At 46.8% G+C, this 26,732-nt stretch overlaps 1 protein-coding gene and 1 long non-coding RNA gene across 5 annotated transcripts in view; one reads left to right on the forward strand and one right to left on the reverse strand.

The window, feature by feature from the left end:
• Nucleotides 1–2,976: 2,976 nt before the first annotated feature.
• The window catches only part of PGPEP1L (pyroglutamyl-peptidase I like), a 45,712-nt gene continuing 21,956 nt past the window's right edge, over nucleotides 2,977–26,732 (reverse strand). Inside the window, exons 3-5 of one of the 4 annotated variants that reach the window (XM_072797510.1) lie at nucleotides 5,313–5,435; nucleotides 3,920–4,146; nucleotides 2,977–3,240 (exon numbers count right to left, since the gene is read on the reverse strand). In XM_072797510.1, coding sequence (XP_072653611.1) covers nucleotides 2,991–3,240; nucleotides 3,920–4,146; nucleotides 5,313–5,435 — 600 coding nt within the window. In that variant the 3' untranslated portion in view covers nucleotides 2,977–2,990. The other 3 variants (XR_012017120.1, XR_012017122.1, XR_012017123.1) reach the window with 3 other exon arrangements.
• LOC140616770 (uncharacterized) lies at nucleotides 4,028–4,665 on the forward strand. The gene is made up of 2 exons (XR_012017138.1): nucleotides 4,028–4,173; nucleotides 4,377–4,665. It is a non-coding gene; the product is annotated as an uncharacterized lncRNA (long non-coding RNA).

Below are 26,732 nucleotides of genomic sequence, written 5' to 3' on the forward strand. Positions count from 1 at the left end.
ATATATGTTCAAAGGAAACAAGCTGTAAGTGTTGTGGAATCACACCAGAGATGTATAGACACATCAGGAGGGCAAGCTGATCATTTCACTGAACTTTGATCATAGGAAACTACTCCAGGAACAAAGCCAGGCCACCATATAAAAAGTCTAAAGAGCCAGGTGAAGGCGGGAGACAAAGGCCACAGTTATTTAAGATCTAGTGAGTCTCACAGTTATTTGGATCTAAAGACAAAAGGCCTTTCTCAGAAGATTCTCTCAAGCCCTTGGTGTTGCCCTGGGGTTTTTGTTCACCATTGTCACGGAGTAGCTGGCACTCAATGGTCAAAGTAGCTCAAGGCTCATTTCCAAGGTACATATGAGCAAGCCTATGAGCGGCCAGCAAGGGGGACCCAGGAGTCCATCGTGGCGCTCCTATGTGCCCAGGCAGGTAAACCTGTGCTTTCAGCTAGCTGCGGCACCCTGGCCACCTGTCCTCAGCCCCAGGCAGCAGCAGTCTCTTCTCTGGGTAAAGGTGCTGAGTCTTCACAAGTGCTAACACCTCCTCTACCATGCCAATTTAAGGCCATAGATCCAGTGGGGCTCTGTGTGTATCTACCCCTTACAGGTCCAGCTACAAGCCCGCACTTGGGTGTGTCTGTACAGGATGCATTCATCACTGATGGAATGGTTTCACCGGATGTTCACAACTCTGCAAAGGAAGGATTTTTTTTTAATAGATAACCAAGCACGCAGAAGTGCCCAGAGACGCCCCCCATCCCCCAGTAAGTGACCATCCCCCGAGTTCAAGCTGCGTCAGCTTTCAAACAGACTCAGAACCACCACGTATCAGCCACAAGTAAACAGGCCCCAGTAGGCACCAATAGCAGATGGCAGGCTGCTTAGACCAGGAGGTGAATGGGGCCTTTGGGATTCTTCCTCAAGAACACCGGAGGGCACACAGGGAGAGATGATAACGTTCACCAAGAGGGAATATCTTGGTGGGCCTCCCCGTTGAGGTGACATTTGAAAGTTTATAAAATGTGTATGTGTATGGCTTGGTGCCAAGCAATCTGAAATAACACTGAGACAGGGTCTCAAGGCCCCCTGCTTGCCCCGGGCCTGAGACAGAAGCTACAATGCGAGAGGGGGACAGGGCTCTGGGTAGCAGGTGTTTGCCTACAAATGCAGAAGGGTCTCCACGTTAACAACCGTGCAGCTGGACCTACACATGCTGGCCATACCATCCCACCCCACTTGGCTGGCTTTGGTCTGCTGCAAAGTGACTCTGATCTGTTTTATGTCAAATAAGCCAGTTTTCATTTGCAAAAAGGGTTCTGTAAAGTCTGTACCAAAGGCTCAAGTATGCTAGAGAGCTAATGATAAAACAAGCAAGGCCTGCCCGGTTCCTTTGTTATTATTAAGTTGCAAATGCTTTTCCTTATAGTAATGGGCAGCCCCGGTGGCGTGGCGTGATCCTGGAGACCCTGGATCGAGTCCCACATGGGGCTCTCTGCATGGAGCCTGCTTCTCCCTCTGCCTGTGTCTCTGCCTTTTTCTCTCTCTCTGTGTCTCTATGAATAAATAAATAAAATCTTAAAAAAAAAAAAAGAATCTAGACACTAAGTAAACGATGTTTTTTTTTAGATGTAATTATGTGAAAGTGATAGCTGTGAGCACAACACCATAACAAGAAATTTCCCAGACCTTAGCCACCTCAACCCCTTCCCCCCAAAATCAATGTATCTCAATGGATGTTTGCCCCCAGAAAACACTAAACATGTAAGACCTTGCTCTGAGCAACTTGGCACAAGACCCAGAGCAGTGCTTGCCCAAAGGCAACATGACAGCTGAAAAGGGGAGATTCTCTTTCTAAAAAGTAGGGATAACACCCAACATGGCAGAGAAGCCAAACCTAGCTAGTATTCTTTGCTTTAAGAGCAAATACTACTAATAGCAATATAAAATAGCACAGCTGCCATGGAAAACTGTATGGCAGTCCCTCAGAAACTTAAATGTAGGATTACCTTATGATCCAGCAATTCCACCTTTAGGGATATAAATAAAGGAACTGAAACTGGGGACTCTACATATCTTTGCACACCAGTGTACACAGTTGTAGTATTTCCAATAACCAAAAGGTGGAAGCAACCCAGTGTCCACCAAAGGATGAATGGATAAACAAAATGTGGTCTATATATACAATGAAATATCACTCAGCCTTAAAAAAAAGGAAATTCTGATACACGTGGATGAACCTCGAAGACATTATCCTGTGCGAAATAAGCCAGTCACAAAAGGACAAAGAGTGTCCTTTACACGAGGTCCTTAGAGTAGTCAAATTCAGTGATGGAGGGTGGAATGATGGTTGCTAAGGGCTGGGGGGAGGGGAGATGTGGTTTATTGGGGACAGAGTTTCAGTTGGCAATGTTGCGAAAGTTCTAGAGATAGATGGTGGTGATGACTGCACAAGTGAATGTACACAAACAGTGAATTGGTGAAAAGGGTAAATTTCATGTATGTATGTTAAACACAATTTTTTTAAAAGGAGAAAAAAAGAAAAACCAAACACTAGAGACTCAGTGATCAGAAGCTGCACACAACACCTGGATGCATGAGTCTGGGGGCCAGAAAGGGGGTATTGAGCGGCCACTCCACCTGTATTTCCCCCTGGCGAGCTGGTCACAGATCAACCCATCACATACAGCTCTGCCCAACAGGTCTGTGGCTTTGGCAATCTGGGCAGGATCACACTGGCTCCTACACAGTTTTAAAAGAAAAAAAAAAAATTACTAGGATTTCATTTTATTGTCAAGAAAACCATAACTGAAGCTAGTTAATCCCTTGTGAAATGTCTGCCTTTGAGTGTTCTTCTTTCTTCTGACAATAAAATAACCCTTTGTGATTTCTTTGGGCTAATTCAGAGCTTTCTTCCTCTGTGTAAAAGGTTTTACAAGCCATTTTTTAAAAGTCTCTTAAAGCACAGTTGAACTCTGCACACAAGATTGAAACATTTAATTTTCTCTAAAGAGGCAATCCCCCAACTGGCCCCCCTGGGCTGGAATCACCGAGGTTGAGTTTTCTGCAAACCAGGCTTTGAGCTCAGGCTTTCTCATCTCCTCCAGCATGTCCTGGATGATGACTTGCAGGGCTTTTCCCAGCACGCTGGCTGGGAGCCAATGGGATAACGGAGGCACGTGGATGAGTGCCGCGCGTCCATTTCCATGATGCAAAGACAGGTAGTAGGTGTACTCGCAGACGTATCTGCAACCACACGAAATGCCATGTTGTTACTCCCTGGGACAACCTCTAACCCCAGAAAAATATAAAGGGACAATGCAGCATCCCCAACGCACGAGGAAGTCCCACTGCCACCCACGGAGGCAGGTTTTGCTGCTCTGCCTCTGAATGACCCCTTTGCTGGGAATGAGCCAGGAAGAGGCTGATTCTTGGTCTCATGGTCCCACAGCCAGCAAGTGGCGGGGCCTGGGAAGGGGCCCGATTTTCAAGCAACCACTCCATGACACCTTTACACCCCGAACCCCTCTCATTCATGTCTACTGAGTCACTGTACAGTGATTCGCTGCATATTCATTCTTGGGGGGGTGGGGGGGGTGGAGGAAAACTACCTACTGGGGGCCAGAGTTGAGAGACCAGGGCGAATTTATCTCTACGTGGGGCTAAAGCAGTACAGTGAACTCACACCCGGGCCCAATAAAGAGAAACAAAGCATCCACAAAACGCTGGTGGCCCTCGAGACACGCCTTCCCGTCTTGCCGCCTGTCCACGCACCGGAGGCCGGGCCGGGCCGGGGCGGGGCGGGCGGAGACCCTGGCGCGGGGTCATCGCGCACGTGGGCAGCAGCCGCCCCGGGGCGGCCAGTGCCCAGCCAGGCGGCACGGGGCGGCCTCCGCACGACCGGACGCCCGCGGGACGTACGTACCTGCCGGCATCTCCAGAAACGGCCACGGCCACGCCCTCCGGGGCCGCGCGCTGGCTCGCCGCCCTCGCGATGACCCCGGACGCGACCACTTCCGGGCCGCCCGGAAGGCACTCCCCGCGCGCCGGCCGGAAGCCCCGGACGTCGGCGTCCCGGTAGCCGCGGTTCTTGGCGCGCCGCTCCAGGAGGATGGCCTTGGCCGAGGCGTCCAGGCCCACGTGCACCGCGAGCTGCGCCAGTAGACGCGGCAGCCGGGGGTTAGGGAAACCGAGGCCGGCGCTGCTCCCCGGGCTCGGGGGCGCCTGGGGGCTCGGCCGAGTGGGGGCCTCGGCGCCCCGGGGTCCACCCCCGCCCCCCCCCCCCCGTCGGGCTCCCCGGGGAGCCTGCTTCCCCCGCGGCCTGCGTCTGCCTCGCCCTGTGCCTCTCATGAGTGAATAAACAAAATGTGTTTGTTTTCAAGGCCCAGATCTGGCACGCGAGCTCCAGGCTTCCCCGCTGACCTGCCCTCATGAACGCGCCGGAACGGGAGACAGCTGGAGACCGACCCGCGTGGCATTTACTGGGGCTCCTTTGATCCGGGCAGATGCTCTCGCAGGGCGGTTCCCGCCCCTTGTTTTCCCGGGGGGTCGCCCGTCGCCAAGACTAGCACCGGAGGAGCTTAGCGTTTCGGGGGAATCTTCCATCTCTTTTGTGAAACTCTGATATAAAGGAGTTAGTGACCATGTGATAAAATATGGTTAGGATTTTGAGAGCTGATTATTATTTTTCCTCTTTGAAAAAAATAGCCACAGAGCGTTTTATCAAAACACCCAGGACGATTGTCTTCATGGTTTGGCGGTGTGTGTTGTGTTAACCTCATCATCCGGCCTTCCTCCTTCGTGGATATTTGTACCAGTTTTTAAAATAATGACTCTGTTTGGATTTAAAAAAAAAAAAAAAAAAAAAGCCAGGTGTGATGGAGATGGGACCTCTGCTGATGGGCCATCCTCCCAGCCGCTCTTCCAGGCCCCAAAAATCCTTGTCTCTAGCCTCACCTCAGGGCCAACCTGCCCTGTCTGAGCAGGGCTGGGAAATAACCCAAGGGCCTAGCCGTTGGGTGGAAACTATCTTTGAGTCCTGGCAAGGAATAGAGATTCCATGGATTTTCCTCCTTTTCTCTCTCCCAAATCTTCTTCCAAGATCCACTCTGAATTTTAACTTAAACTTTTATGAACAGACCCAGAACCTTAGAAAAGTGGCTGGGACCATACTGGCGGGGACACGGGAGCTGCGTGCACCTCAGTCAGCCACCCTAGGTCGGGGGTCCAGAGGTTCACAGGCCCTGTAGCTCCACCACGTCATCACCCCTCACCCCACCCCACCCCCCAGCCTCAGGGCCTTCCCGGCCATCATTTACTTGTGGTTGAAGATCCTCCCAGATTCTGGTGACCCTCTGCTTCACCTCCCTGTAATCTACAGGCAGTTGAAGAATCCGCAGCTCCACCTCCATGCCGCTGTTCAGGCCCAGCTTGGACAGCTCCTGCAGGAAGAAACAGGTAGACTCACCTTTCTTTTTTCTTTTGCTTTGCTTTGCTTTGCTTTTTTTTTCTTCTTTTTTCTTTTTCTTTTTCTTTTCTTTTCTCTCCTTTCTTTCTTTCTTTCTTTCTTTCTTTCTTTCTTTCTTTCTTTCTTTCTTTCTTTCTTTCTTTCTTTCTTTCTTTCTTTCTTGAAGGATTTTATTCTTTCCTTTTCTTCTTTTTTTCTCTAAGACTTTATTTATTCATGAAAGACCCAGAGAGAGAGGCAGAGACACGGGCAGAGGGAGAAGCAGGCTCCCTGCGGGGAGCCCGATGCAGTACTCGATTCTGGAACTCTGGGATCACGCCCTGAGCTGAAGGCAGATGCCCAATCACTGAGCCACCCCGGCATCCCTAGACTCACCCTTCCTGATGGAGGGCTGGGAGAGTCCCTGAAAAGCTAACCCTGGACTCTCTCACTCTGTGCCCAGGGGCCTTCTGTGGGCCTTGACCCTGCCCTCAAGGAGCTCACAGGGCTGCTGCTGTGAGGGGCCCGCAGGAGCCACAGTTCTTGCCTCTCAAGGTCCTGGAAAGCCTGTCCCATTGAGATGTAGATACACCTGAGGCATATTGACCTAGCCTGCTAGAACATTGTCTGCAAAAGGGAGGCAGGGGAGATGTAGAGAGCAGATGGGAGCAAGCCAGATGAAGAAGCAGGGGAAAGGGGTGCCGGGCAGGGACTTCAGAGACACGGGAGCACGAGGGCGAGTCTTTGGGAAAATGGTGTGACTTGGCGCTGGGCAGTGGGCGTGGGGCAGTGGAAGCCTTCTTCCGTGTGTCCTGCACCTCCAAGGACAGGATGGTTAGCACCCCTGGACTCAGCTGAGCATTAACTGCCTGTAGCACCACCAGCATTTTGACAAGTAACCCACCAACACCAAGGGTGTATCGGGGAGCACTACACATGGGGAAAGATGGGAACAGCAGCTAGAAACGTCTGTGAGAGCCAGACTGAGTGCTCAGCTAGAGGCTGGACTTTAGCTAAAGCAGAAGGGAGCCAGCAAAGGATTGTGCACAGGGAACCAATGGGTCAGAGCTGCCTCCTAAGAGGATAGAGGTGGGAGTGGGCTTGCTGGGTATCACAAGGACTTTGGACCTGCTGAGTTTGAAGGGGAGGGACCCGATTCCTTGGATCTGTGTGTCTGGAGCTCACAGAGAGGATCCTGGGAAGACAGCGGCATGTCAGGACTGCTAAAACATGGGTCTAGGTGAAATCCGGATGGAGTAGGGTGGGGTGACGGGGTGGCAGAGAGAGGAAAGCAGGGCTGTGGAGAAAAGGTCAGGGAGCAAGCGCCCTCCTTCACAGGTGGGAGTCTGGAAGGAAGAAAGCCAGGGAGTGAGATGTTAGGCATGTGCTAGTCCCCATTGGGAAACGTTAAATCAGGAACCTAGGCCCAGTCCTTTCCCTGCTCCAGGAGCCGTGCTTGTCACCAGGATGGTTTGGGATTAGCACCTCTGTTTTCCCTGACTCCCTTCCCTGGCACTTCAGGACATCCAGGAGTGTGCATCCTTGGATGGAGGCTGCAGCCGGGGTTGTCAGGCCTGCCCAAAAGGTCACAGGCAGGACATCCCAGGGCCCTGCCCTCGGCTTCAGAGGGGACAGGCAGGGACAATGTGCCCCCTGTGGGTCTGCCTCTGCTGCATTGTGGGGGGCACTTCTGACTTTCTGGTGTCTGGGTCAGTCCTCGACCAGCTCAGCCTTCCTGAGGGGCTCTGCTCCAAACCCAGTTCCCTCACCTGGCTCCAGTTTTGTTCTCTTCCAAAAGTAAGCACCTAGATCACATCCCCATTTGGGGCCTGAAGGGGGAATTCCTTTGCCTGACTCTGGTGGTGGGAGGTGGGGAGGAGGACCAGTGGCCTGGACGACTGTGGAGGAAGCAGGCCAAGCCTCCACGTGGACATTGCAAGGGCCAGACACACCAAGGGGGTTCCAACTCCTGTGTCCCCACCTTGCCCCCCACCTTCCTGCGGGGAATGAGTGAGACAAGGAGCAGGGAGGCTGCACAGGGCCCGGCCCCTCCGGCTGCTCCCGGTGCAGGAAGCAAGGCCTGCTTCTCAGAACCCAAACATCTGCGAAGAACTAGTTTCTTCTACTTGGTGGGGTCCTTACGGGGTCTGACTCTGAGCAAAGGCTGCAGAAGAGCTCCAGAACCAAATGGAGTTGCCTGGGAATCTGCTTTCAGAGCTGTCCCCTGAGAAGCTGCAGTGGCTCAGTCATCAGTGGAAACGTCGATGACTTATGCTCACTAAGCCTGCAAAGGCGCTACGCCGGAGAGGTGGGCACATCCACCCTGAGCCAGGCAGGCCCAGTCGGGCCCAGCAGCCAGCCGGCTCAGCAGTGACTGGTGAGCGCCTCCTCTTCACAGAGGAATGCAGGCAGCTCCGCCTCTGGGTTGGCATGTGTAAGCCCAGGCCAAAGCAGGCCACAGCGGGAAGGGGGGGCGGGGGGCTTTTTTTCCCTACCTCAGCTTTTTCTTGCCACCCCATACCAAGGCAGTTGAGAGGAGAGGAGAGAGAAAGCAAACCCCTGGACATTTTATAGGTGTCCCAGCCGCTGCCTGGGTCCGGGACCAGCTTTTGGGGGCTCCCTTGCATGAGTTTCCTGTGGCTGTCACAACAAAGTGGGTGGCTGAGGACCACACTTGATTATCCAAGCCTGGAGGAAAGAAGTCCAAAATCAAGGTGTCGGCAGGAACACACTCCCTCTGAACCTGTAGCCTCACCTGCTCCTTCCAGCTCTCGAGAGCCCCAGGCAGCCCTGGGCTCCTGCAGGGTCTCTGCAGGCCTTCCTGTCATCTTCCCTCTGGGTGAGTCTGTCTCTGAGTCCAGGTTCCCCATTTTATAAGGATGCTTCACCCCTAACACTGTCTGAGGCTGTGCTTCGCAGAGGCTCATGGCATCACTCCTGCCAAAGTAGAAAGTGCAGGGAAGCCAAACTGTAACCTCCTCGGAATTCACAGAGCCGGCGTGGGATGGACAGCATTCCACATGTGACCTGACACCTCTGTTGTTTTTGTTCTGGTTTGTTTTTTAAAGATTTTATTGGGGCGCCTGGGTGGCTCATCAGTTAAGCATCTGCCTTCAGCTCAGGTCATGATCTCGGGTCCGGGGATGGAGCCCTGCATCCCTGCATCGGGCTCCCTGCTCAGTAGGAAGCCTGCTTCTCCCTCTGCCACTCGCCCTCCTCATGGTCGCTTGCGTGCTCTCTCTCTCTCTCTCAAAATAAATAAATGAGGAAGACGAGGAGGAAGAGGAAGAGGAGGAGGAGGAAGAAGAGAAACCAGAGCCTTTCTTTCTCTGCCAGATGAGGACACAGCCAGAAGGTGACCACCTGCAAGCCAGGTAGACGGTTCTCACCAGAAACCAAATCTGCCAGCACCTTGATCTCAGGCTTCCAGCCTCTAGAACTGTGAGAAATAAATGTCTGCTGTTTAAACCACCCAGGCTATGAAATTTTGTTATGGCAGCTCGAGCAGACTGATACAGGGGCTTCAGGTCAGTAAGGAGATGGGGCCTAGCGGAGTCTCAGATGCTTGCCCACTCATCCATCCGGCTCTTTATGGAGCTTGAAAGTGCCACACACAGTCAGGGACTGCAGTCAGAATCTGATTTGGGATATTGAGGAACTTTTTCTAACTTGAAATTATGGAGAGAGTCTCCAGGTACTGCCTCATGTGGACAATCAGCTCACTCTCTCATTCCCTCCCTCTCTCTCTCTCTCTCTCTCTCACACACACACACACACACACACACACTTTGGTGTCCTGGGCCACCTACACAGTGCCCATGGCAGACAAAGGAATTTTACCAAATATAAGCCAACTTGATGATCGTCACCACCCTCAGCCTAGAACAAGTAGGGTGCGGGGCAGAAGGGGGGGCCCAACTACAGTGCCACAGGGAAAGGCATGGGCTTTGGGGTCAGGAAGACGCTGGTTTGAGACCTGGCTCTGCCAACTTCACTGGGTAAACTCAGGCATGTTATTTAGCCTTCGTGCGACTCCGTTTAATTCTCTGTGAAATGGGGAGAATGAAAAGTCGGAAGAGTTTTCATGACTATTGAATGAGAGGGTTCCCCCAAAAGTGCCCAGCACAGTGCCTGGCACATAGGGCTTTATATGAGGGATCAATGCTTATAATTAATCCATATTAATTTGAGAAAGGCATGCAAGGATTTATTGAAAGTGACATTTAGTAGAATTTGATGAGCCTGGGGCCTGTCAGAAGTGGTGAGTGGAACATTCTGCATAAGCAGAAGGCAGGCCTTCTTTCTGCCGAGAAGGGCTGGTTGCTTTAGCACACAGAGCGTAGGTTCTGTGCAAACGTGGAGGGAGCCAGGGGTTTGTGCCTCCCGGACTGGCACACTTTCTCAGCTAGAAGTGCAGAGTGTTTGTGCTTCTGGAGGGCAGGGACAGAGCCTGGTATAACCACCCTGACCACGGTAGAGTCCAGGGTGCTGTGCTAGCTCGAGGAATGACAAGGCCCCATGGGACGCTGAGCGCCCATGCAGAGCCTATAACCTCTCAAAAAAAACCTGAATCCCACCAGTTGCAAAGGTCCTGGGGAAGCAGGGAGCCCACCTTCTGTCTCCTTCTCCTACTTCTTTCTGTCTCCTCGCAGCCTGAAATCTGGTCACCAGGAACACATGGCAGTTTAACAAAGGGAAATGAAAGGAAGGAAAAAAGACACCAGTTGCTCTCTCAATTTTTTTCAAATCCACGGAGGCTGTGGCACCAACTGGTGTTGTAAAACACTTGCTGTTTTTCCAAAACGTGATGCTTCCCCTATCAGATGAAAGTTCGGGACTAGGACCAGCCAGCAAGAATGCATTTCTTCGTTCAGTCATTCAGGCTGCAGGGCTGCCTGTCCTCTGCTCAGGGCTTGGCATGCCTCAGAGGGTCACATTCTTAGAGGAGTTTCCAACTAGAAATGGGAAGTGATGACAGGATCCTGGTGGGAAGGCCTGGGTGGGCCTCCCACCCTGGGCTGCAGAAGCCCTGGGGTAAGAGAGAAGGAACCCAAATTCTGCTTCTTCCACTCCCAACTGTGTGAGTTTGGCCAAGTCATTGAAACTCGCTGAGCCTCAGTTTCCCCAGCTATCAGCCACAGTAAAACAGGACCTCCTTCATATGGGTTGCTGTAAAGGTTAAACTGTGCACAGGGGGTTGCAGTCTGAGAGGGCTGCATGGAGGAGGGGCCTCTGCCCAGGGCTTGGAGGATTAGCAGGAGAGTGCTAGGGAAAGCAAGAGGGAAGCTTGGAGATGTGTGCAGACACTCCTCTCTTCCTTCCTCCCTCCCTCCCCTCTTCCTCCCTCTCTCCCTCCCTTTGCAGTGAATTTATTGACACAGGAAAACCCCTGAGAAGGAATAAGTTAAAAAAAAATCAGGATCTCAGACTATTTCCTGGAGTCATTCATGGAAATGAAAACATACTGAAATGGGTATCCCTTGAGGGAAGAGTTGGGGTGATTCTTCTTTTATTATTATTATTATTGCAGTGTAAGTGACATATGTAGGAGAAATTCTCAACTCTTTCTATACTCTTTATAAGATTTTTACAAAGCATGTGTATACTATTTTTCTGGTTCTAAAAGCTTAAAAAAATAGTGCACTATTCAGACTAGCTGCTCCTGAAGAATGCTTGCTGTGTAGGGCACTAAGCCCAGCACCTCCCCACAACCCTCCTGATGAAGTGCTAACAATGCCCCTATTTTACAGATAAAGAAACTGAGGCCCAGAGAGGATATGTTTAAAAGAAGGCACCAGGACTGCTGGGTGGCTCAGTGGTTGAGCATCTGCCTTTGGTTCAGGGGGTTCAGGGCGTGATCCTGGGGTCCTGGGATGGAGTCCTCCGTTGGGCTCCCTGCAGGGAGCCTGCTTCTCCCTCTGCCTGTGTCTCTCATGAATAAATAAGTCTTCAAAAATAAAAATAAAAATAAATAAAGGTGGGAGGAATTCCAGGAAGTAGCCACAAAGGAGAAGTTATCGTAACAGTGAGGTCAACTGTTTAAGTAATTTAGGAAATCATAAGTGATTTGGGAAATCTGGGGGTTCTGTTTAAAGGTCACTCTCTGGACACCTGGGTGGCTCAGTCGGCTAAGCGTCTGCCTTTGGCTTAGATCATGATCTGAGGGTTCTGGCATCTGGGATGGAGCCCCGCATGGAGGGAGTGGTTCCTGCTCCATGAGGAGTCTGCTTCTCCCTCTCCCTCTGCCTGCTGTTTCTCCTGCTTGTGCTCTTGCTCTCTCTCTCTCAAATAAATAGATAAAATATTTAAATAAAATTTAAAAGATCACTCTCTTTTTCTTAACAATGCCAAGTTCCCTTCTCCATATGACAACTGTCTCAGCATACTCCCAATATCCTTTGAGTCATTCCTCCACACTCATGGGTCATGGTCTGAAAAATCCAGTAATAAAAAACAGAGACCCTATAATCCCCAAACCTCTATCTAGAGCAGCTGTCTCCAAGAATTTTGATCATGTGCCCCATTAGTAAAAAATTTTAGTGTGCATACATAGGCACATATACACATACACAAACACTATCATTAGCTGATGATGTCTTGACATCTCGAGGCATGATACACCCTTCAAGTAGGTTTCATTATTCCTAAGTGGATTTAAATCTATATTTTCAATGGTTTTCTTAATTCCTCCTCTTTTGGCGAGGAGGCAATTTCTTATCAGATGGTCATTGTTTTTATGTAAAGACCTTAGCTGGCAAAGAGCTCGTTGGAGCGGTAGGAAGAGTATCACTGTTTCTTTCACAGGTTTGCATTAATAATATTGTCTTTTATTTGGGGGGTTTTGTAGATTATATTTGAGAGTTCCTTGTCTATAATTTAAAGATTAGGTTAGGGGCACCCAGATGGCTCAGTCGGACACTCATGATCATGGGATTGTGAGATTGAGCCTCTCATCAGGCTACAAACTGGGCATGAAGCCTGCTTAAGATTCTCTCTCCCTATCCCTCTGCCTCTCCCCCCAATCGCTCTCTCAAGTGCATGCACCCACCCCAAGAATATATAAATAACAATTTTTTTAAAAATAAAGATTAATTAAAACCAGGTAACATAATCCTGAAACCCATTAACTCAGCTGAAATACTTGTAATAAATTAAAGTGAATCCGAGAGGGAGAGCCTCTGTATCACCAGTGGCATTCCTTGCCCCAAGGGTGACATGCTCCTTTGGCCCTCTGAAAAAATGTATTATTTTACATTTTGCATCATGTTATGCAGTGTTACAATTCATTTCCCTGCATACATACAAATCAAGGCCAGCATCAGTCTAGCTATGAAATACTGATCAAGGCTAATTTCTTTATTATTTTCATAAACTGAAAACATAAAAAATTCACACCTGTTAGAATGGCCACTATGGAAAAAAAAAGAAAAGAAAAGAACAGGTGTTGGTGAGTATGTGGAGAAATTGGAACCCTTGCGCACTGTTGGTGGGAATGCAAAATGGTGCAGCTGCTGTGGACAACAGCATGGAAGTTCCTCAATATATTAAATATAGAATTACCATATGATCCAACAATCCTATTTCTGGGTATATATTCAAAAGAATTGAAAGCTGGATCTCAAAGAGATATTTGCACACCTATGCTCATTGCAGCATTATTCACCATGGCCAAAAGGTGGAAGTAACTCAAATGTCCATCAATGGATGGACGGATGAACAAAATGTGACATACGCTAACAAAAGAATTTTTAAAGATTTTATTTATTTGGGATCCCTGGGTGGCGCAGCGGTTTGGCGCCTGCCTTTGGCCCAGGGCGCGATCCTGGAGACCCGGGATCGAATCCCACGTCGGGCTGCCGGTGCATGGAGCCTGCTTCTCCCTCTGCCTATGTCTCTGCCTCTCTCTCTCTCTCTCTCTCTCTGTGACTATCATAAATAAATAAAAATTAAAAAAAAAAAGATTTTATTTATTTATTCATGAGAGACAAGATTATATTTATTTATTCATGTCTCTGCCATAGGCTCCCCTGCAGGGAGCCCAGTTGGGGATTCAGTCCCAGGACCCCAGGGTCATGACCTGAGCCGAAGGCAGATGCTCAACCACTGAGTCACCCAGGCATCCCTAACAAAAGAATATTACTTGTCCTCAAGGAGGAAGGAAGGAAATTCTGACACATGCTACAACCTGGACGAACTTTGAAGATGTTACGCTAAGTGAAATCAGCTGGTCACAAAAAAGACAAATCTCATGTGCCTCCACTTATATGTGGGACCTAAAAGTAAGATGGTGGTCCCCAGGTGTGGGTGGCAGTGGGAAATGGGAAGTTGTTTTCGAGGAGTATTGAGTTTTACTTCTTGAGATCTATTGCATAACAATATGAATATACATAATAAACACTACTGAACTATACCCTTAAAAATGGTAGAGAAGATAAATTTTATCTTTTATATCACAATTTTTGAAAAACATGGAAATGGAAATCCTAATGTCTTTCTCCTAAACCCCAGTGGATCACCTTGCAAACCCTACTATGGAAATGAGCTTGGATCCTCAAGTGGTGTTGATGTAGCAAGTATTGGAATGACCCTGGGGTGGGATGGGGGGGCTGCATCCCTCTGCTTAGGAGCTGGAAAGTAAAGGGTTGCCTCAGCAGGCCTGGGCTGCTCAAACCTACATATTTCCAAGAAAGACCTATCTTTGGGAACGGCCCTTGGCTGGCTCCTGGGAGAAGAGCTCTGAGTTCTTGGGATGTTCTCCCTGCTAGAGTGGTTTTGTATCCCTGAGGCATTGGGTCACCTCCTATTACCTTGACTAGAGTCTCTGCTAACAGCATGATTTGTTTCTGCTCTGAAGTCTGAGTCACTGAGGTCAGCCAGTGAGGGGGCAGGGTACTGCATGCCTATATGACCGACCCCCCCATTAAAAACCCAGACTCAGATAAGCTTCCTGGATTGAAAACACTGCACACTTGTTGTCATAGGTCCTGCTGGGAGAGTAACACCTACCCCTAGTACTCCACTGGGAGACAATGCTTAGAAGCTTGTGCCTGATCTCTCCAGGTCTTTGCTCCATGCCTCTTTCCCTTCGCAGATTTTAATCTCGATCATTGTACTGTAGTAAACCATAACTGTGAGTATAGCTGCTTTTCTGGGTCCTAATTCAGGTTTATCACAGAGCCTCAGTGTGATCTTGGGGACCACCTGACACAGAGGCCTCTCAGGGTCTCTTGTGTCCTGACCTGTCTTTAAAATCATCTCTCCTTTCTTTTTTCCTTCTAGCCTTTGGTCTAAACAGGAAAGAAGACAATTTTCTTGGTTTTCATTCATTCATTCATTCATTCATTCATTCATTCATTTTCTCAGTATTTTTTGAGCCCTTCCTTCCACCAGCTATTGTGCTGCCTTGTTTCTACCATGAATAGGAAGTGCTCACAGAGAGTAAATGTCCTCAGAGCAAGTAGAGGGTGGGTAGGAGAGGCCAAGACCAAATAGGAGGACATCATACATTGTAGGAGTTGAGAGAAGAAGTATGGGGCCAGGTGGGTTCAGGTTCAATTCCAGATGTGCCCCCTCAGGCATCAGCTCAAGCACTTGACCTTGGCAAGTGACTTAGAATCTAGGATCCTTGGATGCCTTATCTGTAAAACTGAGGCTTTACCCTTGCATTGGCTCTTCGCAGTGATGCTGCCCCCCGAGGGGGTATCTGACACATGCAGAGTGTTTTCAGTGTTTGGGGGAAAGCTCCATGTCCAGGAGGTCAAGATGTTAAATACTCCTGAAAGCACATTTTACTTTATCCCACACTCTGTATAGAGTGGTCTAATAATAATAATAATAATAATAATAACCCTACTACCAACAATATAATCACTGAAAAGTTGAAGATAATCTTTGTTTTGTTCTTGTTTTTATCCTCAAATCGCTATGTTTCAAAACCACTCTCTCAGGGCATCTGGATTGCTCAGTGGTTGGGTGTCTGCCTTCAGCTCAGGTTGTGATCCCAGGGTCCTGGGATCAAGTCCCCCATTGGGTTCCCTGCAGGGAACCAACCTGCTTCTCCCTCTGCCTACGTCTCTGCTTCTCTCTGTGTATCTCTCGTGAATAAATAAAATCTTTAAAAAAAAAGACCAAACCACTCTCTCTGTGTGATCATGTCACTAACTAGGTATACTTTTAGGCTTAATAAGTCGATTGGCTTTTAATTTCTATGGACTGCTCTTTTTTACAAACTTAATTTTGTTTAATTAGTATGTACAATATTCTACATGGTTCCAAAGTTAAATCCACAAAACAAGCTTTATTCAGAGAAATCTAGTCTCTTCCCTTCCCCTCCATAGGAAATCACTTTTTAATTTTATGATTTATATTTCAATCTTTTTATCATCATAAACAAAGAAGGGACATTTATCCAGTACCCGTCCATTCTTAAATATACTTTCCCCATCTTTGTGCATATGTCTTTTCTTCTATCTGCCAGTGTATCTTTGGGAGAGCTTCCTAGGAATTTGCTGGATTATGGGATATAAGCATATGTCACTTTGTCATGTAGTGCCAAATTCCCCTCCATTGGGATTGTACCATGTTGCATTCCCACTAGTAAAGCATGACAATGCCCATCAGCTTCACAGCCTTGCATAGTAGTTGTCATACTTTTGGATTTTTGCCAACCTTATCTTAGTGTAATTTTAATTTACTTTTCTCTTATGAACAAGTTGGAGCATAATATCACATGGTTGAGAGCCATTTGTATTCCTTTCTCTGTAAAATGTCCTTTCATATCTTTGGCCCATTTCTCCATAGAATTATTCACCACTTTTTTTTTCTATTCATAAAAGCTCTTTATATATTAGGGATATTTCATTTTATTTTTAAAAGATTTTTAATTTATTTATTCATGACAGACACAGAGAGAGGGGCAGAGATACAGGCAGAAGGAGAAGCAGGATCCCTGTGGGGAGCCCAATGCGGGACTTGATCCCAGGACCCCGGGACCACACCCTGAGCCAAAGGCAGATGCTCAACCACTGAGCCACCCAGGCGTCCCAGGATATTGCATTTTAACTTAGAATTGTCTCAGCTGCATTTGGCCTGTGAGGACCAGACAGGACTGAGTGGGGAAGAGAAAGGATGGGAGGCAACCATCCCCTCTGGGTAGCCAAAGAATAACAGCGCAGAGTCTGCCACGTGCCCAGAGCTGGCCAGAAAGGGAAGTCAGTAGAGATTGCCACTGGACTTGGATGAATGAATCTCCAGTGGTTTTGTCCCAAGAATAGCGCCACGCCCTCAAGGGCTGTCTACAGCGCCCCCCTCAGCTCCAGGGAGGTCCCAGCCCCCATCTGGGAGCCCAGACAGATTTAGGCTTCTCGGTACCACTCTCGGGGGCCTATGGAGGCCCCAGGTCTTCTCGGCAGCCAGGAGCCGAGGCTTAACCAGACCATTAACACGGTTCACAACAGCGAGGTCAAGGGCGTTCGGGAGAGCTGCTCAGGCTAGAAGGGCTGCAGTTCGTGCTCCTGATGCCCGCTGGGCTGCTGTGGGGGGTCAGAGTCAGGAGCGGGGTACTTTAGTTTCATAGCCCTGGCAAGACAGCCTTTTCACAAAATGGATTGCTCTCTGAGTATCAATTTGCCTCCAGACTTTCTGAGTCTGCTCAACTGGAACTTTGCCTCTGCAGCAGAATGGAAACGCACCCTCATTCCGTTCACGTGACTTTTTTCTAGTGAGTGACCCAGCAGAACAATTATCCCAAAGTAATCTTATCCCAGAAGAGCATTCCTCTGGCCTGTCTGGCTTCTAATTAGCTGGAAGCTTGTAATCAAAGGAACCTGGGTTTGACAAGTTGAGGTACAAGTGGGCATCCTCTTCCTGGCTTGGGTACTGTGGCCCTGGGATGCCATCCCCAGATTTCCAGCAGGTGCTCTTCCTCCTGGAACACTTCCTAGAGCAGCTTTTCCTTGTCACTCAGGTCCTAGCTGAATTTCACCTCCTTCGAGAGGCCTTCCTGGCCCACTTCTGCTAGAGGAGCTCCCCAGGCACACACACCCTCACTGTGTCACCCTAGATTAATTCTTGGTGGCCCTCAGCACTAACTGATATCATCCTGATTAGATTTTACTTCTTTCTGGTCTGTTCTCCACCACAGGAGGCTGGCATCACCAGAGTGGAGGCTCAGGCTCTGGAAACAGGACCCGGCATGCAGCAGATGTGTGCCAGATGTGGAATCAAGCAGGGAGTGACCAGCCTGTCACTGAACTGTGTCCCCGCAGATCCCCAGTGGTGGGGTTCTTCACTGGGATTCCAGGATCATTCCAAACAAAACACAATTCTGCCTACTTAGGCTTCCAGAATTTTATCAATGTTTCCAACCACCTACATCTGAAGGTTTGAGTGTCAAAGTGCCTTGTGGGGCACACACACAAAAGGAAACCAGAAGTCTTTGTCATCCAAATGAGCAAGGGGGGGCATGTTCATATTTACTTTTATTTTCAGTTTATCTTCCAAAATCAAGTGTAGAGGGGTATTTTGACTCCATGATCTATTTATTGGTCACTATGAGAGTCAAACCACGTCACTTGAGGTTCACAATTGTAAGAAACTTGGGAGAGTTTTCCAAACATACACATGTACTCTACTCTTATCAGGATTATTTTCAGTTTCTACAAAGTGACCAGTCAAGAAACTCAAAGGAATTGAGTTGATGACACCTCTCCACTCCTTTCACTGACCTTTGCCTTGATTTAGGAGTGCTGGTTTAATAGGGTTTATTTATTTATTTTTTTAATAGGGTTTATATTAACAATGTGACACTAGTCAAACTAGCAAAGGTTTTGAAAATCCTCACACCCCGTGCTGGAGTGTGTACAAATTGACACATGCGTATTCTCTCTCTACTACTGAAAGGGGGAGTTGGTTTATCTCTTCTGAGAGGTAATATTGTTTCATGTGGTAGAGTAGCTCCAGGATGTCCTCCAGTATGGACTGAATATTTGCGTCCCTCAAAATGCATATGTTGAGGCCCTAATTCCCAATGTGATGGTATTTAGAGGTGGGGCCTTTGAGGGACAATTAGGTTTAGATGGGGTCGTGAGGGTGGGGCCCCCATAATGGGATTAGTGGCCCTTAAAAAGGCATGGTGAGACTAGAACTCTGCACACATGAAAGAAAGTCCATGTGCGGTCATAACCGGAAAGTGGGCCCCCATCAAAAACCCAATCTGACTGGTGCCCTGATCTTGGACTTCCAACCCCCAGTACTGTGAGGAATAAATGTTTGTTGTTTAAGCTCCCAGTCTATGGTATCCTATTACAGGAGCCCAAGCCGACTAAGACTGCTGCCAGTGAAGTGTTCTTATATTCACACCCTGGTGTAATCTCCTCCCACAATGGGTCTGAGCTGGCCTGTGACTCATTTTAACCGAGAGAATTTAGCCAGGCCAGGGCCTACAGCTTCGGTGTCTGGCTACCTTGCCCGAGTGACCTCATGTGGCGAGGACAGAGGTCCTGTGGTCCCAGCACCCAAGTCAAGCCTCCATGCTCTTGCTGCAGCCTCCATCTTAACACAATCACATGAGAGATCCAAGCAAGATCAGTAGAAGAACCGCCCTGCTCAACCCACTTGTCCCACAGCACTGGGAGAGATAACAAAGTGGTATTTGGTTGACACCACTAAGTCTTGGGGTGGTTTGATGTTCAGTAATACCAAGCCGACATAGAGCATGACAATAAAGATAGGGAGAGCTCACACAGTACTATTTTGTTAGGTGGTACATTACAATCTCTTTTCCTCTGTCCTTCCTTGTGGTCTATGAAGGTCTTGTGTAACTACTCATTTGGAATTGGGAAAAAGAACAACATGTGTTAAAAGCAAGGTGTATGTGTTTTGCTTCCTTGGGAATGTAGCGTTTCTTTAACAATGATAATCCTCCAAATATATTAATTTTGCTCCTGGGCAGTCCCTGTGGCTCAGCAGTTTAGCGCCAACTTCAGCCCAGGGCGTGATCCTGAAGACCCAGGATCGAGTCCCATGTCAGGCTCCCTGCATGGAGCCTGCTTTTCCCTCTGCCTGTGTCTCTGCCTCTCTCTCTCTCTCTGTCTCATGAATAAATAAACTCTTTAAAAAAATTTTTGCTCCTACCATGTTCTAAGCCTGTGCTAGGTGCTTGTGAAAACCTGGAGTCCAGGACAGACCACAGAGAAGAAGGGCAGATACCAGGAACAGTGTATCAGAGGAGGGGAAGCAGCCAAGTTCAGTAGCAAATGTGAGCTGAAATAAAGATTTATGGCGAAAGAAGCCAGACACAAATGGACAGATATTGTACGATTCCACTTATATGAGGTAAGTTAGAATAGTGAAATTCATAGAGAAGGAAAGTGGAATGGTGATTACCAGGGGCTTGGGGGAGAGGGGAGATGGCGATTTGTGGTTTAAAGGTGACAGAGTTTCTGTTTGGGATGATGGAAAGTTTTGGAGATGGATGGTGGTAATGGTTGCACAATGATATGAATGTACTTAATGCCATCAACCTGTATACTTCAAAGGATTAAATGGTAAATCTATTATTATGCATATTTTGCATAGTTTAAAAAAATTTATGGACCTTGCCATCATGCTCCACCAGCAACATTTAGCCTGGTTGGAAGCACAGTCTGAAGGAAGACTGAATTCTCAGTGACTTAGCTCAGGCTGACGCCTCCGTCTTTTAGACAGGGCTAAAAATTATGTGAGGATTTAAAAATATATTTATTTATTTGAGAGAGAAAGAGAGAGTATAGTAATCAGAGGGAGAGGCAGAGGAAGGAGAGGAGAACCTCAAGCAGACTCCCCACTGAGCATGGAGTCCATGTCGGGGCTCAATGCCAGGACCCCGAGATCACCACCTGAGTCAAAATCAGGAGACAGCCACTCAATAAACTGAGCCGTCCAGGTGCCCCTGCTATGTGGGAATTTTAACAAAACCTACTCTTTTCCATACCTGGAAGCCTTCCAGCATGTTATGGTATCAAGATCTAGAACTCATCTTCTCAGATGAGAGCATGAGAGTCTGAAAGGTAACAGTGAGCTGCTGGTTTACTGAAAGTGTCTCAGAGGGATCCTAAAGAGAAGTTCTTGTGGACGGCAGTTACTCCCACTTGAAGGCTGTTTGCAAACCCAAGGCCATCAAAATGTGGATGTCTCCCCAGGAACAGGGGAAGAGGCAGGGACAGGGGAGACTAGACTTTTCTGGAGGCGGGAGTTAGGGGATGGTGAGCCAGTTGGAAGTGGGTCTTACTAAGGAAAGCTCATGATCAAATGTTTATTTGATGTGTACGAGCTAAACTAAGACTTTACGGGTTATTAGTTATTTGGTTGAATGCTCAAATTCAAGCCAACACAGGGAGAAGAAAGGAGGACCTGGTTGACCTGAGCCTCATCTGTACAATGGGAATAATAACCATATGGTATCCATCACAAAGATTATTAAGGACCCCAGAGAGGTCAAGCAAACTGGCAAAAAAGGAGGCTTTAGTGACTGATGGGAGAAATTTGAGTGTGGAACTAGGGCTGGAAACCAGGCAGTGGTAAATTAATAGAAATCATTCTCTCTCTCTCCCTCCTCCTTCTCTCTCTCTCTCTCTCTTTCCTTGATCAGTCTGGCTAGAGGTTTATCAGTTTTATTGATTTTTCTAGAAAACCCAGTTTTTGGTTTCTTGATTTTCATTTTTAGGATTCTGTTCATTTTCACTGATTTCTGCTTTGCTCTTATTCTCTCCTTTCTTCTCTTTAGTTCAGGTTTAATTTGCACTTCTTTTTCTAGTTTCTTGAAGTAGAAACTGAAGTCATGATTTGAGACCTTTCTTTTTTTTAAGATTTTATTTATTAATTCATGAGAGAGGCAGAGACATAGGCAGAGGGAGAAGCAGCCTCCTTGCAGGGAGCCTGATGCAGAACTCGATCCCAGGACCCTGGGATCACAACCTGAGCCAAAGGCATTCAACCACTGAGCCACCAAAGTGCCCTGAGACCTTTCCATTGTTCAGTGCTACAAATTTCCCTCCAAGATCTGCATTAGCAGCATGCCATGAGTTTTTTATACACTCTGCTTTAATTTTCATTCATTTCCAAAGACTTTCTAACATCTCTTTTCACTTCTTTGAGCCATGGCTTGCTTGCTTACGTATTTATTTATTTAAATATTTTAAATATTTTATTTATTTATTCATGAGAGACACAGAAAGAGAGGCAGAGACATAGGCAGAGGAAGAAGCAGGCTCCAAGGAGCAGCTCGGAGGGGCTCGGGTGGCGGCTCCGCAGAGGGGGCTGCGTGGCTGGGAGCACGAATCCAACAGCGCAGGCCCGGGAGCACTGGGCGCCGGGACACAGCCCAGGATCCGGCCTCCCCCGGGACAAGCAGAGGCCGGGAGGGCCCAGGACAGCGAGGACGCTCCTGCCCCGAGCTGAGCAGATCAGCGGCCCCGCCCCGGAGCCTCCAGGCCCTGCAGATGGAGACCCCCGGAGTTACTGCAGGAGCTGACACCAGGGCTCCAGAGCTGCCAACGCCACTGGGGTTGTTCCTCCTGGGGTCTCACGGGGTAAACAACCACCACCGAGCCCTTCACCAGGCAGGGGGCAGAGCAGCTCCTCCAAGTGCTAACACCTGAAAATCAGCAGAACAGGCCCCTCCCCCAGAAGACCAGCTAGATGGACAAGTTCCAGGGGAAGTCAAGGGACTTAAAGTACACACAATCAGAAGATACTCCCCCATGTTTTGTTTTTTTTTTTTTGTTTTTTGTTTTTTTTTGCTTTTTGATTTGTTTGCTTCCCCACCCTTTTTTCCCTTTCTTTCTTTTTCTTCTCTCTTTTTTTCTTCCTTTTTTCTTTTTTCTTTTTCTCTTTTCTTTCCTTCTTTATCTCCTCTCTTTTTCTCCTTTTCCCAATATAACTTGTTTTTGGCCACTCTGCACTGAGCAAAATGACTAGAAGGAAAACCTCACCTCAAAAGAAAGAATCAGAAACAGTCCTCTCTCCCACAGAGTTACAAAATCTGGATTACAATTCAATGTCAGAAAGCCAATTCAGAAGCACTATTATACAGCTACTGGTGGCTCTAGAAAAAAGCATGAAGGACTCAAGAGACTTCATGACTGCAGAATTTAGATCCAATCAGGCAGAAATTAAAAATCAATTGAATGAGATGCAATCCAAACTAGAAGTCCTAATGATGAGGGTTAACGAGGTGGAAGAACGAGTGAGTGACATAGAAGACAAGTTGATGGCAAAGAGGGAAACTGAGGAAAAAAGAGACAAACAATTAAAAGACCATGAAGATAGATTAAGGGAAATAAACGACAACCTGAGGAAGCAAAACCTATGTTTAATTGGGGTTCCCGAGGGCGCCGAAAGGGCCAGCGGGCCAGAATATGTATTTGAACAAATCATAGCTGAAAAATTTCCTAATCTGGGAAGGGAAACAGGCATTCAGATCTAGGAAATAGAGAGATCCCCCTCTAAAATCAATAAAAACCTTTCAACACCTCGACATTTAATAGTTAAGCTTGCAAATTCCAAAGATAAAGAGAAGATCCTTAAAGCAGCAAGAGACAAGAAATCCCTGACTTTTATGGGGAGGAGTATTAGGGTAACAGCAGACCTCTCCACAGAGACCTGGCAGGCCAGAAAGGGCTGGCAGGATATATTCAGGGTCCTAAATGAGAAGAACATGCAACCAAGAATACTTTATCCAGCAAGGCTCTCATTCAAAATGGAAGGAGAGATAAAGAGCTTCCAAGACAGGCAGCAACTGAAAGAATATGTGACCTCCAAACCAGCTCTGCAAGAAATTTTAAGGGGGACTCTTAAAATTCCCCTTTAAGAAGAAGTTCAGTGGAACAATCCACAAAAACAAGGATTGAATAGATATCATGATGACAGTAAACTCATACCTTTCAATAGTAACTCTGAATGTGAACGGGCTTAATGACCCCATCAAAAGGCACAGGGTTTCAGGCTGGATAAAAAAACAGGACTCATCTATTTGCTGTCTACAAGAGACTCATTTTAGACAGAAGGACACCTACAGCCTGAAAATAAAAGGTTGGAGAACCATTTACCATTCAAATGGTCCTCAAAAGAAAGCAGGGGTAGCCATCCTTATATCAGATAAACTAAAATTTACCCTGAAGACTGTAGTGAGAGATGAAGAGGGACACTATATCATACTTAAAGGATCTATCCAACAAGAGGACTTAACAATCCTCAATATATATGCCCCGAATGTGGGAGCTGCCAAATATATAAACCAATTAATAACCAAAGTGAAGAAATACTTAGATAATAATACACTTATACTTGGTGACTTCAATCTAGCTCTTTCTATACTTGATAGGTCTTCTAAGCACAACATCTCCAAAGAAACGAGAGCTTTAAATGATACACTGGACCAGATGGATTTCACAGATATCTACAGAACTTTACATCCAAACTCAACTGAATACACATTCTTCTCAAGTGCACATGGAACTTTCTCCAGAATAGACCACATACTGGGTCACAAATCGGGTCTGAACCGATACCAAAAGATTGGGATCGTCCCCTGCATATTCTCAGACCATAATGCCTTGAAATTAGAACTAAATCACAACAAGAAGTTTGGAAGGACCTCAAACACTTGGAGGTTAAGGACCATCCTGCTAAAAGATGAAAGGGTCAACCAGGAAAATAAGGAAGAATTAACAAGATTCATGGAAACTACTGAGAATGAAGATACAACCATTCAAAATCTTTGGGATGCAGCAAAAGCAGTCCTAAGGGGGAAATACATCGCAATACAAGCATCCATTCACAAACTGGAAAGAACTCAAATACAGAAGCTAACCTTACACATAAAGGAGCTAGAGAAAAAACAGCAAATAGATCCTACACCCAGGAGAAGAAGGGAGTTAATAAAGATTCGAGCAGAACTCAACGAAATTGAGACCAGAAGAACTGTGGAACAGATCCACAAAACCAGGAGTTGGTTCTTTGAAAGAATTAATAAGATAGATACACCATTAGCCAGCCTTATTAAAAGGAAGAGAGAGAAGACTCAAATTAATAAAATCATGAATGAGAAAGGAGAGATCACTACCAACACCAAGGAAATACAAACGATTTTAAAAACATATTATGAACAGCTATACGCCAATAAATTAGGCAATCTAGAAGAAATGGACGCATTCCTGGAAAGCCACAAACTACCAAAACTGGAACAGGAAGAAATAGAAAACCTGAACAGGCCAATAACCAGGGAGGAAATTGAAGCAGTCAGCAAAAACCTCCCAAGACACAAGAGTCCAGGGCCAGATGGCTTCCCAGGGGAATTCTATCAAACGTTTAAAGAAAAAACCATACCTATTCTCCTAAAGCTGTTTGGAAAGATAGAAAGAGATGGAGTACTTCCAAATTCGTTCTATGAGGCCAGCATCACTTTAATTCCAAAACCAGACAAAGACCCCACACCAAAAAGGAGAATTACAGACCAATATCCCTGATGAACATGGATGCAAAAATTCTCAACAAGATACTAGCCAGTAGGACCCAACAGTACATTAAGAAAATTATTCACCATGACCAAGTAGGATTTATCCCTGGGACACAAGGCTGGTTCAACACCCGTAAAACAATCAATGTAATTCATCATATCAGCAAGAGAAAAACCAAGAACCATATGATCCTCTCATTAGATGCAGAGAAAGCATTTGACAAAATACAGCATCCATTCCTGATCAAAACTCTTGAGTGTAGGGATAGAGGGAACATTCCTCAACATCTTAAAAGCCATCTACGAAAAGCCCACAGCAGATATCATTCTCAATGGGGAAGCACTGGGAGCCTTTCCCCTAAGATCAGGAACAAGACAGGGATGTCCACTCTCACCACTGCTATTCAACATAGTACTGGAAGTCCTAGCCTCAGCAATCAGACAACAAAAAGACATTAAAGGCATTCAAATTGGCAAAGAAGAAGTCAAACTCTCCCTCTTCGCCGATGACATGATACTCTACATAGAAAACCCAAAAGACTCCACCCCAAGATTGCTAGAACTCATACAGCAATTTGTAGCATGGCTGGATACAAAATCAATGCCCAGAAATCAGTGGCATTTCTATACACTGACAATGGGACTGAAGAAAGAGAAATTAAGGAGTCAATCCCATTTACAATTGCACCCAAAAGCATAAGATACCTAGGAATAAACCTAACCAAAGAGGTAAAGGATCTATACCCTAAAAACTATAGAACACTTATGAAAGAAATTGAGGAAGACACAAAGACGAGATCGGGCGCGTTCAGGGTGGTATGGCCGTAAGAAGACACAAAGAGATGGAAAAATATTCCATGCTCATGGATTGGCAGAATTAATATTGTGAAAATGTCAATGTTACCCAGGGCAGTTTACATGTTTAATGCAATCCCTATCTAAATACCATGGACTTTCTTCAGAGAGTTAGAAAAAATTATTTTAAGATTTGTGTGGAATCAGAAAAGACCCCAAATAGCCAGGGGAATTTAAAAAAAGAAAACCATAGCTGGGGGCATCACAATGCCAGATTTCAGGTTGTACTACAAAGCTGTGGTCATCAAGACAGTGTGGTACTGGCACAAAAACAGACACATAGATCAATGGAACAGAATAGAGAACCCAGAAGTGGACCCTCAACTTTATGGTCAACTAATACTCGATAAAGGAGGAAAGACTATCCATTGGAAGAAAGACAGTCTCTTCAATAAATGGTGCTGGGAAAATTGGACATCCACATGCAGAAGAATGAAACTAGACCACTCTCTTGCACCATACACAAAGATAAACTCAAAATGGATGAAAGATCTAAATGTGAGACAAGATTCCATCAAAATCCTAGAGGAGAACACAGGCAACACCCTTTTTGAACTCGGCCACAGTAACTTCTTGCAAGATACATCCTCGAAGGCAAAAGAAACAAAAGCAAAAATGAACTATTGGGACTTCATCAAGATAAGAGGCTTTTGCACAGCAAAGGATACAGTCAACAGAACTAAAAGACAACCTACAGAATGGGAGAAGATATTTGCAAATGACATATCAGATAAAGGGCTAGTTTCCAAGATCTATAAAGAACTTATTAAACTCAACACCAAAGAAACAAACAATCCAATCATGAAATGGGCAAAAGACATGAACAGAAATCTCACAGAGGAAGACATAGACATGGCCAACATGCACATGAGAAAATGCTCTGCATCACTTGCCATCAGGGAAATACAAATCAAAACCACAATGAGATACCACCTCACGCCA

This window comes from Canis lupus, chromosome 2, assembly GCF_048164855.1.
Source record: "Canis lupus baileyi chromosome 2, mCanLup2.hap1, whole genome shotgun sequence".
NCBI classification, from domain to species: domain Eukaryota; kingdom Metazoa; phylum Chordata; class Mammalia; order Carnivora; family Canidae; genus Canis; species Canis lupus.